We start from the raw sequence: 16,692 nt of genomic DNA on the forward strand, positions 1-16,692 counted from the left end.
GCAAAGTGGCACATCGCTGTGTGATGAGTTTTCAGTGTGTGGAAATCATGCCTTTCTTGTCGGTTCCTTTCTCCGTCCTGCACCCGGACCCACAGTGGGTTGCACGTGCGCCACCGTTGCTGCTTCTCTCAGTTTCTCAATCTTTTGGACGGACATAAGGCGACGTGTGCCACTCGAGTAAAGAAAGCCGGAGATGGCGATAGCAGGCGCTCCTTGTAATTATCCAATCAAATTTAATTTCGAGGGACTCAGCCCTCACTGACTAGAGTAGTTAGACGCATTTCAGCGAACGTACAGGTAAGAGCAGTATACCGATCAGGGCTTAGAACCAAAACAGTGGCTCAAGAAATGATGACATTTCGCCGCGGAGTTGTGTTTGTGGCCAGGACCCCAATTCCAGATCCCTAAGAAGATGGGATCCGGCGCCGGTCCGCCTGGTACGGAGTGTCTCACCGGAGTCACAGGGGACATTTTAGCTGGAGCCAGATTGACCGATGACCCGCGGAGGTCCGGGGCGGGGATCTGCCTCCGGCGCCGCATTTACCTGCTCGTCTTCCCAGAGCGCCGAGGCGTCTCCGAGAAACTTGACTTGTAAACAAGATGCATTCAAATGGCGTCGCTTGTTCGGCGGAGCGGAGCTTCTTCATGCAAAGCCTCGCAGGAACGGAGGGAAAAGTCGCTCCGAAAAACTTCCCTCGGCTCACAGACACGGATTCAAGGTCTGGTTTTTGCCCGCTTTACTGAGTGTCCAGGAGGTGAGCTGTACCGTCCCACACAAACAGAAACAGAAACAAACTCCGACTGTGTCACACATTGACTTAATCAAATATGGAACAAAGTCAACACACACATATTTGTTTAACAAATGGCGTTTCAGATGGATCCGATAAATCGAAGCTCTGGCTGCGAGAGGCGGAGGAGACAGAGAACAGATGCGGCGCATTTAAGCGAAACGTTGATACAAATCATGCGGCTAGCTGGGATGTAGCAAGGACGATTTGTATTATTGACGTTGCTTTTCCACCCCAACATGTCAGAATGGACCAAAAGTGGAAAAGAAAATTTGAAATAAACATGTCTGCCGTTTTGAACCTCCAAATATCAATGAAGACATGTATATATGAATGACATCGTTTTCTACCCCATTGTGTCCCATTGTGTGTTGACGTGACATCTTCATAAATAGCATAACATCATAAAGTAGTGTGACATAAAGTGAGATACCGTGACATCACGATATCTTGAAGTACTTTGACATGAACAGATGTCAGGCAGGCCTTGCTCGGAATTTAATTTGTTTGTGCTTGGATTGTGCCGGTTGGGTCATTCAAAGTTATGTATAGCAGCGATCTAATTAGGGTTGTTGGGAGGTTACAGCTGATACGCAGCTGTAACATGGCAATGGTATCAAATGATATTGACTAGACCTATAATAGCATCAGTGAAAAGCACGTCGAGGGAGAATAACATGGGACCGAGCACCGGGCCCTGGGGGACCCCACGTGCGAGAGCGGGTGATAAAGAGACAGTGTCACCAATCATTGCAGATAAGTATCATTTCAATAGATAATGCAGAGGGACGAGGAAAACCATGTGGCAGAGATCACAAACTGGCTGTTGGCCACAATCTTTGTGTATGAGTAAGTCATTTGGGACTCTGACAAGGCGGGTTCTGCGTTGTGCTAATGGAGGTACCACCATCAGTCATTTCCAGGAATTGGGTGGTGACCATTTTAAGGATTTTGTTGCAAAGGGGCGCCTGGGCAATACATTTATTATTTGGGGGAGAGAAGGATGAAAGTCCTTAGAAGGTGACAGACAATATTCAACCATGTCCAGGAGGTTTGAATGCAGCATCTCCAGGACCTGATGTAGTCATCTGGTGTCACAAATGTGTACAAACCAGCGGAGGGGAATGGCCTTTGGGATGACTTTTATTTTTGATGTTTTACAGCAACGACAAAAAAAATAATAATACATGGCATAACCTCAACGAAGATGATCGGGGGTGACATCATTTACAACCCTGCAAATGACATTGAATCTGTTGCCGTTCATTTACAGCAAAAATATCTCAAAAATGATTATGATTATAGAACACTAACTGCTTCCACGTTTAATTAAACTCGGCGAAAACAACGATTATTATTATTATTATTTTTAACTACGGCAGTTTTTTCTGGGCGGACTTCTGACGTGAGCGATCCTCGGCCTCCAGCTTCATTTCGCCCGAACAACTTTCAGTCCAGTCATGGGCCCGTGCTGTCGGCCACCGAGACACTGGAGCTCTAAGTGCTTTGGTTGCTTAAGATCGCTGATGGGCAGAGTGCTGCTAATCCACTTCCCCCACCCCACATATCGACGAGGATCCTGTTGGAAGTCAAATATAGATTCACTTCATTCGGCGTGCCTTCGTATCCCTTTACCAACACGACGGCGGGCCGCATTGTTACAGCATCAAGGCTGTTTTTTCTTTGTAACTCGTAACGCAATCTTCATCGGGCTCGCGAGCCGTTGTTTCGTTCACCCGTTCTTTAAGATGGTCAGTGTAAGCAAGTAAGTGAAGATTATTTATGTGGCACCCGTCGGAGTGCTCCACAGGAAATAAAATAGGAGTAAACGAACAGAACTAAACAAAAGCCAGCGCTGCCTGTGCCGTAGCAGCTTGTTAAAGGTGTCGGCGGAGTCCAGAGATCTTAAATCCGGAGGGAAGGCGTTCCAGAGGCTCCAGCGCCGCTATTCAGCTTCTGCACCAAAAACACATTCCGCCTCAATTTGAAAACCGTCGTGGATAAAAAAGAGCCGAGGCAGCTGCATGACTGACAGTTGCGCGGCTTTTTATTCTTCAGTGCACTTTATTTCCTGAAGAAGAACCGCCGCTGGAACCGTCTAGGGCACCCTTTGCAACTGTTTTTAGAGCCCCCATTTCATATGCCGTTCTCTGCGGCGGGTGTAAAAAAAAAAACCTCTCAAAAGTGTCATTTATAATTGATGATTCGTTTCCTCCGCTGCGTGGCTCTCAGGTACCGGGGAGAGCGGCAAGAGCACCTTCATCAAACAGATGAGGATCATCCACGGCGGCGGCTACACGGAGGAGGAAAAGCGGAGCTACGCCAAGCTGGTCTACCAGAACATCTACACCGCCGTGCAGGCCATGCTGCGAGCCATGGAGGTGCTGGGCATCCCCTTCTCCGACCCCGAGAGCCAGGTACCTCCGCCGGGTCCGAGGCGGGCGCCAGCTCATACTCAGTCAGATAAATCCTGTTCCTGTCGGTGGACTGGAGGATTTCAAAGGAACTACCAGAAGGAGAAAGCTTCAGTCCCAGTTCCAGCAATGCCAGACACGAACGGGTGGGACAACCTCACCTGAGCTTGAGTATGAGCTTGGGACGTACAAAACAAAGGCAAACAAAACGACACAAAAAAATTGATCTCAAGTTAAGAGGACAGTACCGGTTTCAAATGGAGTTTTGGCCTAGCTTCCTGTTCGGCACACACATTTCACATTTTACCCCTGACCATACAGTAGCAAACATTTTTATATGTTTTTTTTCGATTATCTTTAGATTTTTCACGTGAAAAATCAAAAAAGAAATATATATTTTTTAAATGAGCTTCTGGTCCCACGGAACTACAGTAACACAAATCCATATTTTGTGATTCGTGATAGGTACTTAATTTGTAATTTACTTATTTGAAAATTTATTTTGAAAGGAATGGGAAAATTCCATTGATTTCTCAAATCTAAAATATGGCAAAATTAAGTAACAAGAATAATACATCATAAAAAAAATATATTGAAAAATCAGTGGGATCAGGTGATAATTTTACAGCGTTATGGTCCTTTAAAGAATTTTTTTCCCACGCAATAGATATATATATTTTTTTGTCCATCTCCTACCTCAGATCCAGTATATTTTCTTTAAACCAAACTGAGGAAGAGTAAACTTTAACCCACAATTATTAGGGGTCCATCCCGGCTCTATTATTATTATTTTATTCTGATTATTATTATTTTCCCCCTCCTTGGCACTTTTCGGGCTAAAACTTTCTGGAACAGGGCGAACCGCGGTTGAAGTGTCGTTGGAACCGGAACATCGCATAGAGCTCGTGGCTCGAGTTTCATGCAAATCGATCCACACACGGAACAGAAATGACTGAAAAACTGACTTAATTTGACAGGAAGTAGCCGGACGTTTGGCGACTTCCAGTCAAATTTCGTCTGAAAAATTCCTTATAAATGTGCAGGTTGTGGCTCAGAACGTCCATTCGCGCCGTGCATGCCGTAGAATCAATCGCCCTGTAGTGGTTTGATACACGTGCGTGCGTGTGTGCGTGTGTGCGCATGTGTGCGTGTGCGTGTGTGTGTGTGTGTGTGTGTGCGCGTGTGTATATGTGTGTGTGCGCGCATGTAATGTAATGTAATGTGTTACCAGGTCACCGTTGCCCCCTACGGCATTAACCGGTCAAACTTCCCTAAATACTTCATTATTGCCCCCCCACCAGACCAAACGTCGACTTTCCGTCTCTGTGGTTGCAGCTCTACTTCCACCGACAACACGGTGAATTATAACAGGGTTCGTTTTAGAGGCATTAATGGACGATTGTTTCAGAGAAACTTCATTCAGCTGTAGGAAGCTGCATCCTACAGCTGAACGTAGCAGACGTAAATGAGAAGGGAGAACGCGTTAAATAGTGAGGAGCGCTTCCATAATAAGTCAAATTCCAAATCAATGTTAATGTCCAATAAATGTTGTCTGTATTACATTACAGGCAATGCATCTATTTAGCTATTTAACTGAGTTCTTCAATTGTAGATTGTTAGCACAATAAGTGCAATAAGGTACAAATTGAAAGTAACATGTATTTATTATGTTTGTGAAATAACACGTATTTAATGTGTTTGTTATATAAAATAATTACAAAGTTTATGTAATTACAAAATAATTACAAAATAAGGGCAAAGAATAAAGATGACTGTTATGGCTGGACAGTCAAAAAATAGTTGGACACAACAAATTCGGGTCAGAGTCAGGCTGAATTCTGTAGTTTGATGCCGGATTACGGAAAATCTGCAAAATGTAATACATACCTAACACGACTAAAATGGACCCCGTGTATTGCTGCCTGTAGCTATATTTATTATTATTATTATTATTATTATTATTATTATTACTGTAACTATGCACCACAGCTACACTTATGGTAATAAATAACAATAGAAGGAGTCAGGCTGAAGAATCAAAATATTCTACTGAAATAATTGACCACCCTCCCTCCAGACCTCCCTACCTTCTGTACCTCACACCTGGTTTCCGGGCAAAAAAGTAGTAGCGAGAAAAGGTCACATTTGGGTCACTCTCCCATTACACCTTATCGTAGCTGTGTGTTTATTTATGTGTGTGTGTGTGTGTGTGTGTGTGTGTGTGTGTGTGTGTGTGTGTGTGTGTGCGTGCGTGCGCAGGGCCATGCAAACTGTGTGCTGGGGGTGGAGGTGGACAACGTGGACGCCCTGGAACAAAGCCACGCTGAGGCCGTCAGGAGCCTGTGGAAGGATGGAGGAGTGCAGCAGTGCTACGACCGACGCCGGGAGTACCAGCTCTCCGACTCCACCAAATAGTGAGCGAGAGGAGGAAAGGAAAGACGGAGAGAGGACAGATCGAAAAACGGCATCACCACATTTATGCACACATACTGCACATGCTCCGCTCATCGATGGGACGGAGCTTGTCGCTGATACAACCCACTAATAATGGATGCACTTCCTTATCAAACAGCAGTAGAATATACTGGAAGGATTCTGCCAAATATAAATGTATTGTTTATTATTAGGTTTATTGCACATTGCATAGCTGTTTTATTGTTAATGATTTTTTTTTTTTCCGTCTTATTTTTCAGTTTATTTTTTATGGTTTATCGTACATTTTTGCAATTCTTTGGTGTCATTGTGTTGGGTCGTTGCAGGGTCAGGGAGCTCCTTTAATGCTTCCGTGTTTGCCTTTCTTCTTCTGCCGTCTGTTTTTCCTTTCTAAATATTTTGCAGCTACCTTAGTGACGTGGACCGCATCGCGGAGCCCTCTTACGTGCCCAGCCTGCAGGACATCCTGAGAGTCCGTGTCCCCACCACGGGCATCATAGAATACCCCTTCGACATGGAGAACGCCATTTTCAGGTGGGAAAGTATAGTGCACGTTGTATAACTACTAATACAAAATACCGTTATCAGCCACGCCCCGAGCATCCCTCACTGAGCCCATTGGCCCCCGTCTTGGCAGGATGGTGGACGTGGGGGGTCAAAGGTCGGAAAGGAGGAAGTGGATCCACTGCTTTGAGAGCGTCACCTCCATCATCTTCCTGGTGGCACTCAGCGAGTACGACCAGGTCCTGGCCGAGTGTGACTACGAGGTGAGGACCCGGTTCGCCGTCGCCTCGGAGAGGCACCAGATTTCATCACTTATCGTATCGTATATGCAATTCATGGCTCGATACCCGTCAGAACCGCATGGAGGAGAGCAAGGCGCTGTTCAAGACCATCATCACCTACCCCTGGTTCCAGCGCTCCTCCGTCATCCTCTTCCTCAACAAGACCGACATCCTGCAGGAGAAGATCATGTACTCCCACCTCGCCAGCTACTTCCCCGACTTCACAGGTTGGTTCGAGTGTCGTGTTTTGGATACAGTGTGTGCCTGGAAAATCCTGAACACTTTGTCCCCCACCCCCCAAAAACATGTTCTTCTGATGCACAGAAAAAACACTGTCCAGCCTGTGACATTCGAGTCGATCGAATGTTACGTTTTCGAAATTTGGGTCCACCTGATAGATAGCGCTGTGGATTCAACCGCGCCGTTCACGTGGCCATTTTTAGGATCATTTCATGCACGCATGAACGACCCATTCCTTCGATCACCTACTTCGATAAACAAAGCGTTCGCAAGCTGCAAGGGGATTTACAGCTTCCAGTTCTTATTTTACAATCCAACTCACTTCACTTCAACAGGGCTCTCGGCCCTAAGGAAACTATAAGATGTTCAACTTGTTACTGGATAAAAGGCTGACAAAAAATTCATGTACTTTTAATCTAGCACACTAAATGCGCCCCTCCCTAAAAGTTGCGAGCCCAAAGCGGCACCCCGGTGTACCGTTTGGTGACTGAATATACATCGTACGACTATGACTGTGACATCGCAGGGCCGCAGCAGGACAGCCAAGCGGCGCAGGAGTTCATCCTGAAGATGTACCAGGAGCAGAACCCCGACAAGGAGAAGACCATCTACCCGCACTTCACCTGCGCCACCGACACCGAGAACATCCGCTTCGTGTTCGTGGCCGTCAAGGACACCATCCTCCGGCACAACCTGAAGGAGTTCAACCTGGTCTGACGGGAGGAAGTGCAAATGCGGAAGCAAAACATATTGAAAGTTGGGTATCAAAATGAAAATACAGGTTTTTTTTTTGTTTTGTTTTTGAGCGTGGAGAACTACATAGTCGAAGCAAGCAAAATGCAGATTGCGTTGGGGTTGAATTTCTCGGTCAATTTGTCCCGGGAACTCAGGAACTGAAGGAAGCACTTCCAAGCAAACCTCCAAGGAAGTGGCTCCTTCCAATCCAGGTAGAAAATGGTTCATATTTATCATCATCTGTGTCAATTACATATTTATTCAAATAAAAATGAGAAAATATACAAATATAATTGAATCATTTGAGTTCTCAAACCGATATTGAAGACAGCTTTACCCTGTACAACACAGCTAGAAAGTGATGGGAAGGCATGGTACCTTTAACGTAAAATGTTTACTCTACATTGTGTAGACTTGTACTGTAAAATACTACGCAGCAAGCCGCTCAAGTGCCTTGTTTAACGCGACTACCACTCTATTTCTTATTCAGATGTAAATATAATCTGCAGCTGAGTTTTTCTGCTTTTCTGGGTGTGTATGTTGGGGGAGGGGGGGGTCCCCATTTCTTTTCGTCTTTAGAAATGTTAAATATATTTATCCTAGTTTTTAAATGCACAATAATGGTTGTTTAATTAAAGATTTGTTGAAATTTGTTGTGAGTTTATTACATCGTCAAAGATCGGTTGAAATGGGAAAAGATAGTCAAAGGTTCTTCAACAATCCTGAAATCTAATCACATTTAAAACATTTTATTAAAAGAAAATAAAGACAAAATAATCCAGGTAACAATACATGCTTCTGTGATTACATTGCTTCGAAAAAAAAAAAAGGAGGAAAAAATGACAATAAGTCAATAGAAATATTTAATTACATTAATAGCGTAAAACCCAAAACCAATCCAAACCTTTAAAATTAGAGTACATAGCAGCCGAGGAAGATATTAATTGCATTATTTAATTTAAATAGTCAAGACTTTCTTTTCTTCTATATAGAATTTTCATATATTTGTGGTATAAAAACATAAAAATCACAAAATTACAATATGCAATTCTGTTATAGATATGTACACAAATGGGATTATCTCGGATCAATGTACAGCGGCTCAAGGAGTAAAATATAAAAAATAGCATGCCTCTAAAATGTACTAAAACATTAAGCAAGACGCTTTTTCCCTTTTAGTTAATCCAGCAGAATGACGGGGGGTGTAAAACGCATTAAAGGAGTTCAGGTTTTTTTTGTGTTTTGTTTTTGGTCACTCTCGGTGTAAAAGCAGGAACCACCGCATTCGATTTTGTTTTCAGGATCCAAAACAAAACGGACACTGAGTTCTGATGTGATGAGCATGCTGTAGCAAACACTGCATTCTTCACTCGAGCGAAGCAGGACCTTTTTCTTTTTACGTTTTCTTTCAACAGATGGAATATAAATTTTCGAATGGTAAGGTTTTAATAAAAAAAAACAAAAACAAAAAAAAAAACATTGTGTGTTTGAATTACAGATGGCACACATTGATAGGTGTGGTTTTGGGCGTGGTACCGGCAGAGAAAGTGCACAAGATCCACAGCTAATATAAAAGAAAGACTTGACAAAAACACACCAAGCACTCCGACAACATGCAAATATACTAATCTCTCCCTCTCACCAACAATCAGTGTCCAACAGGGTTTGTAGCTCAAGTTACTGATGCAAGTAAACAAATCTGCCATGCCTCAACAGACAAAGGCACTGACACAACATCTGTGTTTGTGTGTGTGTGTGTGTGCACGCGCGCACGCTTGTGTGTGTGTGTGTGTGTGTGTGTGCGTGCACGCATGTGTTTTCGTCACTCCTCAGAGCCGGTCGTCTTCCCCTCTTGATCAGTCAGTATTTGGGTAAACTGTCCCTCGCATCCTCCAGCTTGGTGAGAACCCACTGTGAACGGAACACAAAAACATCAGCGTAATCAATATTTTGCCAGTAGAGCAAACAAGGAGGAGAAAGAGGAGAAACGTATGAAATATCGATTTTTCTTTTTTTTTTTTTTTTTTTAATTAACTTGACCATCCCCCCATCATTCAATGAAGTCTTTAACTTGTCGTAATAAGAACGTGTACAGCCTTCTGACATTGCTGATATACACTTTACCTTGGCTATCTCGGGTGTTTTGAAGTTTATGATCTTCCCGAACTCTTTGGCGTGGAAAACCGACTTGACTCTCTCCTGAAAAACAAGAATAAAAATAAATACCAATGTCTATTAAATCAACAAATCAACTGCAGAGGCCAGGAAAAAAAAAAAAAAAAAGTTTTCAAAGTCAAAAGAAGAACAGCACAATGTGGCGCCAGATTCTGAAATGAAATCTTCACTTTGACCTCGATCAACTCTGGATATTCAAAGTTTCCAGCTGTGTGAGTGAGAAGGGAATCCCCAAAATAAATCAAGAACCTTGTTCGTCGTCACCCTGATCATATTTCTGTGCTTGTAGCAATGGATTATTCAGATAATTTCACATTCGGGATAGTTTTAAGATAACACTTTCAGGACATGAAGCTGACGTTGTCGTTGATGCTGATATGACTCGTATCCATTTTAACATTCTGCCCCTGAAAGTGACATTTTGATTTGGCGTTTGAAACATGGATGGAGTGTATTGAAATTGGGGACTGAGGTCAAGATCGGACGCGGCACCTTGGCTTCGATGCGAAGCCGCCGGTCCTCGACGATCATGGGCTCCTTGGTGAACTCGTCGAACAGGTACTGCCACTCGCAGGTCAGCTGGCCGAACGTCCCCTTGGTCACAAAAAAAATCCCCCTGGAGAGGAAACGCAGAAGGAAGGAGGGTTTATATCTCCGGAGTTTGAATTTGGGAGTGCGGCCAAAAGCCGGTCCTGTTCAAATTAAATACGTTAAAATATCTATAGATACCTGACTATTGATTTTAGCTGTAATAATAAGGCATGCACACACCTTAACAACAGTCTTCTTCTTCTTTAAACAAGTTGAGCATAAATGTTAGTGAAGGTTAGATAGGTTAGATTAGATAAAAGCCGCCAGCCAGAAAACACACACACACACACACACACACACACACACACACACACACACACACACACACACACACACACACACACACACACACACACACACACACACACACACACACACACACACACACACACACACACACACACACGCGCGCGCTGATAAATGCTTTAAGCGGGACATAAAAGCCACATTACCTTTTGGTAATCATGAGGAAGTCGGACTCATTGACCTTGGCGTGAGCAAAGTATCTATACTTGGCGAAACGTCCGTTTTCAATTTTCTGCAAGGAGTAAGAAAAGACATATGACATATGATTTAACACCCACTGGAATAACCCCCCCCCCAAAAAAAAAACCCAACAGAGTATTTCTGATTTTGCGTGATAAAGCCAAAGCACGGCAGCCTGTGCTCGTGGGATGGGATCCAAAAATAAGACGTTTGCTTCCATTCACCTACAAGTAGTAGCAGCAAATACAGACACCACACAAAAACCTGAGAAGAGGTTTTTCCATTGAAATAAAAAAAGGAAACATAACAATTTTTTATAAATGAAAAAGAAGGAATGAAATGAATGAAAGACAATGAATGAGAAATGATTCTAAAATGAAAATGTTTATTGACAACAACAGGACAGCGATTAATCGGTGGCAACAAACGACAGAATAAAAAGAATGAAAAAAAGATTCCACCTGATGACCCGTGTGGAGAAGAGAAAACATAGAATCACCTCAGTCCAATTACAAACGGAAAGATGAAACAAATAAACACAAACAGAAAGATGAAACAAATAAACTGGTTTTATTACACGGCTCTGTGGAATACTCGTTTCTGATTGGCCAACAGCCGCAATCCGCGGTCGGTTATCGCCGAATAACAACCGCCGGCCGTTAATAATGACGGCTGTCACGGCAACCACTTCCCCGCTTGGATGCACAAACTAGACACGGTAGTTGTAAAATCATTTGAAATGAATATTCTGTCTCAATGTATCCATTTATTTAGGGAGTAGCCGTGTAATAAGCGGAAGCCCCTTCAGAGTGATACAAGTCCCCATCACCCCGTCGGGGCTAATTTTGGAATAATGCCCGGCTGGCTGTACATTATCCCTAATTTGAGAAAACCAAATGAATGCTGTCACTCTGCTACCGAAGACACACAAACACAAAAAGTACACTGCACAACCTTTGAACAAAACTATAAATATGCTCAAAAAAACGACTTCATTTCCGGCGTGAGACACATAACTGGGCGCGTCCTCGAGTTTTGCCCAAACGCCTCGGGCAGAACACGGAAGCCTACACACGGGACTAAGACGGACAGGGACCCAAGGCTAGCGAGGCAGCACTTAGCGTCTCCCTTCTAGCTGCCTTCATTAATCCTCACACTCCTCATCCTCTGTGCCCGTCTTACTCCATTCTCTGTAGGCCAACCTCCACTGGGGACATGAAAGAGACAAGACAGAACCAAGGTCAGAGTAAAGAGGAATAAAGTCTCTACGCTGTGCTGTTCTACTTTAGCTGCATGAAACCAAGTGCAGTTTTGGAGTGGTGTGTTGATACTTGTCATTTAACTTAAGTAGGAGCTTGCTGGAAGCCGCAGGGCTTGTATTGTTTAATGGAACGGAGTTGGGCTTTTGAATTCCTGCAGCGGAGCACTGCAGAAATGTGTAAGGGACTGAACTATTCCATTGCTGTGCTTTACTCTTCAGGGGAAGGAGCCAAGTCCTGCAGGGCTTTTGTCTTGGCGGAGACACTGCACGCTAGTTTTATATTGGCTGTCTGGTGAGAAGAGATTCAATTACTGATCACAACCAGAATGTGCCGGCATGTTACTACTGCTGGGAAGAAGTATTGTGAGAGCGATCCTGATTGCAATATATTCTATACACTGTTTATTTTGCGTATAACCATTTTGTTTTCCACCCTGGTGCACACAGGATATGTACAGATTTAATATATATGTATGCAAAATTGAAAACAATTTCCTACTTTTGTCAGAATGTGAATAGTTGATATAGAGACTTACAGTAAAAGTCTAGGTGTATTGTATAATACCTTTTATTCAAATTTATAATACATTTTTAGGTAAATTGCATTTTAGTGCAAAAAGGGGGACTCAAGAGGAGGCAATCGCTGTGGATAGAGATGGAGAGGAGCTGCCGAGGAGCGCTCTGCAAGGCACCATCCTACTGGCTTGTTTCAAGGTTAATGAGGCATTTGTTTTGTTTTGCTGCTCCTGTTCTTTTAAATAAGTTTGTTTGTTATGGTCGATATGGTATGGTCTATCTCGCGTCTGTCAACAACCTACCTTTTTTTGCACGTCTGTCTATATTACAACAATGGCTAAAAATGTTTTGCCACAAGCACAGAGCAATTACAGCTGAGAATATGTATTTTACCACTGAATATTTTATCTTTATTTAAAACTATCTATAACACTCATCCTCAGCTGACCAAAGTCGAGCTGGTTCCACGAGAAGAGCCCTGAGTCTGCACTTAATATCAAAAAAGTTCTGTGAATACGTTGATAAGTTGTAAAAGCTCAGTAAATTCCTCGTTTCAGGGGATGTCATTCCCCATTTACTTCTTTTTAATGGTAAACTTCTTGTACTGTCGGTGAATACACTCCGAGGTAAATGTGTTTGTTTGCTTTAGAAGCCTACATCTGTCCCGTTATAATAACCAAGCATTACACCGAAGACCATTCTTTAAGCTCCTGCTCCTGAAAGATAAGCTTTAGATTTTGATTTAATTGTCAACGAAAATCCATTAGAAAAATTCAATATCACTCATTTGAGCAACATTCCGTTTTACTCACGAAAAAATTCAGACTGAGACTGAATGCTGCCGCGCAGTTACAAAGGCCAGTTTATGGACTTTGTTGTGCACAGCCCTGAAACAATATTTTATATTACGGGTTATTCAACTGGTCTTGAGTGGCTGTGCAGCAGAACACGAAACACAAACTGAGGTAGGAAGCTGCAAAGATGAATTAACGTCACATCCACTGGTTCCACTCCCATTCTACGGCGATTACTGAATGCCAGTGAGAGTCGAGGATCGACACGGCGATGATGGTCTGATTTAACCGTTTCATGGCCCAGGCCGTCTGTAAAAACATCAGTGGATGTCGCTAAATTCTCTTATAAAGTGTCGTAATGTTAAGTTGACTTCTACTCTGTGAGGTGAGTTCTGGAAGTGAGTTAAGGTAAGTGTATGACCGCATGTATATGTACGTGACAAATAATCTCTTGAACTTGAATGTAATGTGATGGGTCAAGGGGACACTTTACTTCATCACCACTGCAGATAATTATAGAAAGCTCCAACATTACAAGGGTTTCGTAAAGAACAACAATTCAACAACAATTACTGTCATAGACTACAAACAAGCCGACAACAGTGACACACAATACACGTGTCCCACCCAACAACCAGAGTGTCTAGGTCTACCCGGGAAACAACACCTCCAATTACAGGGAGTGTTTCTGTCGAGCAGAAGGATACTAATGAACAACACTCACATCTAGAATCACACTTAAAACAGCACGAGAAGCAGCAACCACCGGGATTTATATATTTATCTACTACAGCGAGGGGAAATATAACACTGTAGCATTGAGCAAAACAACGCAGGAAAAGGAAAACTCATAGTTCAAACATGTAAAGGACTCCTCGAAATGTTTTGATTAATGACTCATCCTCGCAGAGCCACAACAAATATAATTTATCAAAACATTTTGGAGGGTATTTATTTTTGTGGTAACGTTGGCAACTATCGTTACTGAGTGCTTTTTTCCATCGGCCTGCGAGTGTTTTTCCACTTATTGGCACTAAAAATACAGCGATGGAGGTGAATGAATCACTAAATGCCGAGCTGAATCACCGAGTATTGAATCAATGAAAAAATGGAAAGGCTGAAGTCCTAAAATAGCTAAGGGGTTTAGATGTAATAAGCATCACGCAGAGTTTAGAGAGAGATGATAAGTAAAGTGAAGGACAAGATATGAGAATGGAAGGCTAAAGGTGACACGTTGCGAGGCAGACACACAGAAGCAGCTCCAGGAAAAGTCTAAATATTACCCCAAAGGCTTTAAATGAGAAATAATTTAACTCCTTATACAACTGAAAACTTGTAAAATGCCTTTCAAGTAGGGACGAACCGACACCACCTAATGCTATTAGATATCAGCCCAAGAAAGTAGTCAGTATGGGGGAAAATCCTGATAGCAAGAGTTGATAAAAATTCTGAGATGTTGTGTGGCTTGATTTTTCTTTGCTCTTTGACACCAAGACATTAAACCGCCAAAAAATCATTAAACAAAAATGTCCTTGTCCATGTTAAATGTATCCAATGGAGAAAATGAATTATATATCATGATGTTCTAATGACTGAAAACATACGGTCTGAGGGAGAAGTGATGGATCGGCTCAGGACTGAATCACTATTAAAAAGATAACATGGTATCGGTCCATCTCTACTTTAGAGCAAATGTAGAATTGAGTAACTAATCTTACCTGGAGCATCTGGCTGCCTATACCTTCCCTCTCCTTGTACGGACGGATGACGCCGTCTTCATGGATGAAGCGAGGAGGACGTAGAGACTCTATGTCCTGCGAAGTCTCAGCTGCCCTGATGAGCCCCACACGCACACCCAAAAATCGCAGGCCCAGTGTTCAGTGTGCATCCTAAAACTGACCTCCTCAACAGCTTAGAGACATTAAAGCGATAACTAAATATGCCACATGCGCACATACACACCTTTTTATCCCTTGGAAGGTGCTGCTGACCATGTCAATCAGGCCTCCTGTGGGTCGGGCAACGGCGCCCACTAGACCCTTCCCCACTCCTTTAAAGAAGCCCGGCGCACCCTCCTTCTGGGCACCTATGGGAGAAACACATCACAGCCTCCAGTCAGGTTTCAATCTGATGTTCAGATCTACAGGTCCGTCAGACTCCAGTTTATATTGCAAACCGACATGTTCTCACCAAGCCACACAAAGATCCTGGATCTAGAATAGATGCAAGACTCAACGACAAAATGATGAAATGATAAAATGCTTATGGCCTTTCAGTTCAGAGGAGCCTTTCATGGGTCTGAGAAACAGTGGCTATCCAAACACATCTTGACAGAAGCAACATAAATACAGATACTTAGAGGAAAACTCAAAGAGGCATTTCACAATGGGGCCATTTCCGCCATGTGTTGCAGTGACTGCAATTGCCCCATTGTGCGTCATATTGCAGCTTGGTGCACGGCAGTCTGCTAAAGGCGTTCTTCTCAATACTGGATCAAATGAAAAGATTCTGATGTCAATCACTGATCAAAAAATAGACATGGACTTTTACCTTTTATGGGTTTGGTGACAATCCCTGTGATCCCACTGACAAAGCCCTGAGGGGAGAAGAAGTCAACATTTAGTTACTCTGTTCATCTTTTAGCAAACCCAGTGACTGGAACTAGTTAGGAAGGACTATTTCTACTACAAGGGTCAGTTGTATTCTTCACCACTTGTACTAAACATGTAGAGAACATTTATTTGAGAGAGATGACGTTTGTCTAACGTAATAAATCATTTAATATGCATGCCAACATCATCATAGTTTTGTCCACTCGTAATTCCTTCCTATCGCTCTACGGTCCCGTGCGGCTCTGCGAGGCGGCTTACCGACACCAGTCCCTTTCCTCCCCTGGTCAGTCCGTCTTTCAAGCCAGTGGGTTGTTTGTTCATGGTCTCGCGTCTCTTCTGCTGATAATCCTCGTCCATGGTGATGGCAGCTACGCCCTTCGCCATGGCGCCTGTGATCCTGGAGGCCGCACCAGCTAAACCACCTGGGTGGGAAACACATTTCATGCAACTCTTATTCCGCATATCAAGGGGGGGGGGGGTGTTGAGCAATAGTGTGTCTCGAACAGACATAATAAATAAAAATCATTGTTAAAAACAATAATTATAAAATCATTTTCCATTAAATGTTCCAATACTTATTGGAGTTTACATCTGCTTAAGTGTATACACACCATGTATCGAAGTGGAATTTGCAGTTTTCAGAAAATTCAGAAGTTATAGTAATGGTTATAGTTAGTTTTGTGCTTACCTACGGCTCCCCCGACCAGAGCTTTCACCCCGAGGGCCATGCCCTCAACAAACTCCTCAGGCCCCTGGATGGCTCCCTTGGAAATTCCAAATGTTTAGAAGAATAGAAGAAGAAGAAGAACATCTTTATTGTCATTGTACAAATACAACAAAATGAATCCTCTGCATTTGA

General features: G+C 43.1%; 2 protein-coding genes across 4 annotated transcripts in view; one reads left to right on the forward strand and one right to left on the reverse strand.

Moving 5' to 3' along the window:
• Positions 1 to 494: 494 nt before the first annotated feature.
• Positions 495 to 7,380, forward strand: LOC307233001 (guanine nucleotide-binding protein subunit alpha-14-like; the record flags this gene model as incomplete). The annotated part of the gene is made up of 7 exons (XM_080004214.1): positions 495 to 762; positions 3,024 to 3,208; positions 5,495 to 5,619; positions 6,044 to 6,172; positions 6,276 to 6,405; positions 6,497 to 6,679; positions 7,111 to 7,380. 7 exons carry the CDS (start codon positions 495 to 497, stop codon positions 7,378 to 7,380), a joined length of 1,290 nt encoding a protein of 429 aa, XP_079860340.1.
• Positions 7,381 to 8,202: 822 nt separating this feature from the next.
• The window catches only part of vps13a (vacuolar protein sorting 13 homolog A), a 53,161-nt gene continuing 44,671 nt past the window's right edge, over positions 8,203 to 16,692 (reverse strand). For 2 of the 3 annotated variants that reach the window (XM_080003555.1, XM_080003554.1), the window contains 9 exons: positions 16,522 to 16,597; positions 16,092 to 16,255; positions 15,772 to 15,817; positions 15,184 to 15,307; positions 14,940 to 15,054; positions 10,617 to 10,702; positions 10,066 to 10,189; positions 9,523 to 9,597; positions 8,203 to 9,309 (listed from right to left, as the gene is read on the reverse strand). In XM_080003555.1, coding sequence (XP_079859681.1) covers positions 9,259 to 9,309; positions 9,523 to 9,597; positions 10,066 to 10,189; positions 10,617 to 10,702; positions 14,940 to 15,054; positions 15,184 to 15,307; positions 15,772 to 15,817; positions 16,092 to 16,255; positions 16,522 to 16,597 — 861 coding nt within the window. In that variant the 3' untranslated portion in view covers positions 8,203 to 9,258. Of the gene's footprint in view, positions 9,310 to 9,522; positions 9,598 to 10,065; positions 10,190 to 10,616; positions 10,703 to 11,059; positions 11,858 to 14,939; positions 15,055 to 15,183; positions 15,308 to 15,771; positions 15,818 to 16,091; positions 16,256 to 16,521; positions 16,598 to 16,692 lie in introns of those variants that run through there. The other variant, XM_080003556.1, reaches the window with a different exon arrangement.

Source organism: Zeus faber (assembly GCF_960531495.2).
Source record: "Zeus faber genome assembly, chromosome: 7".
Taxonomy (NCBI): Eukaryota; Metazoa; Chordata; class Actinopteri; order Zeiformes; family Zeidae; genus Zeus; species Zeus faber.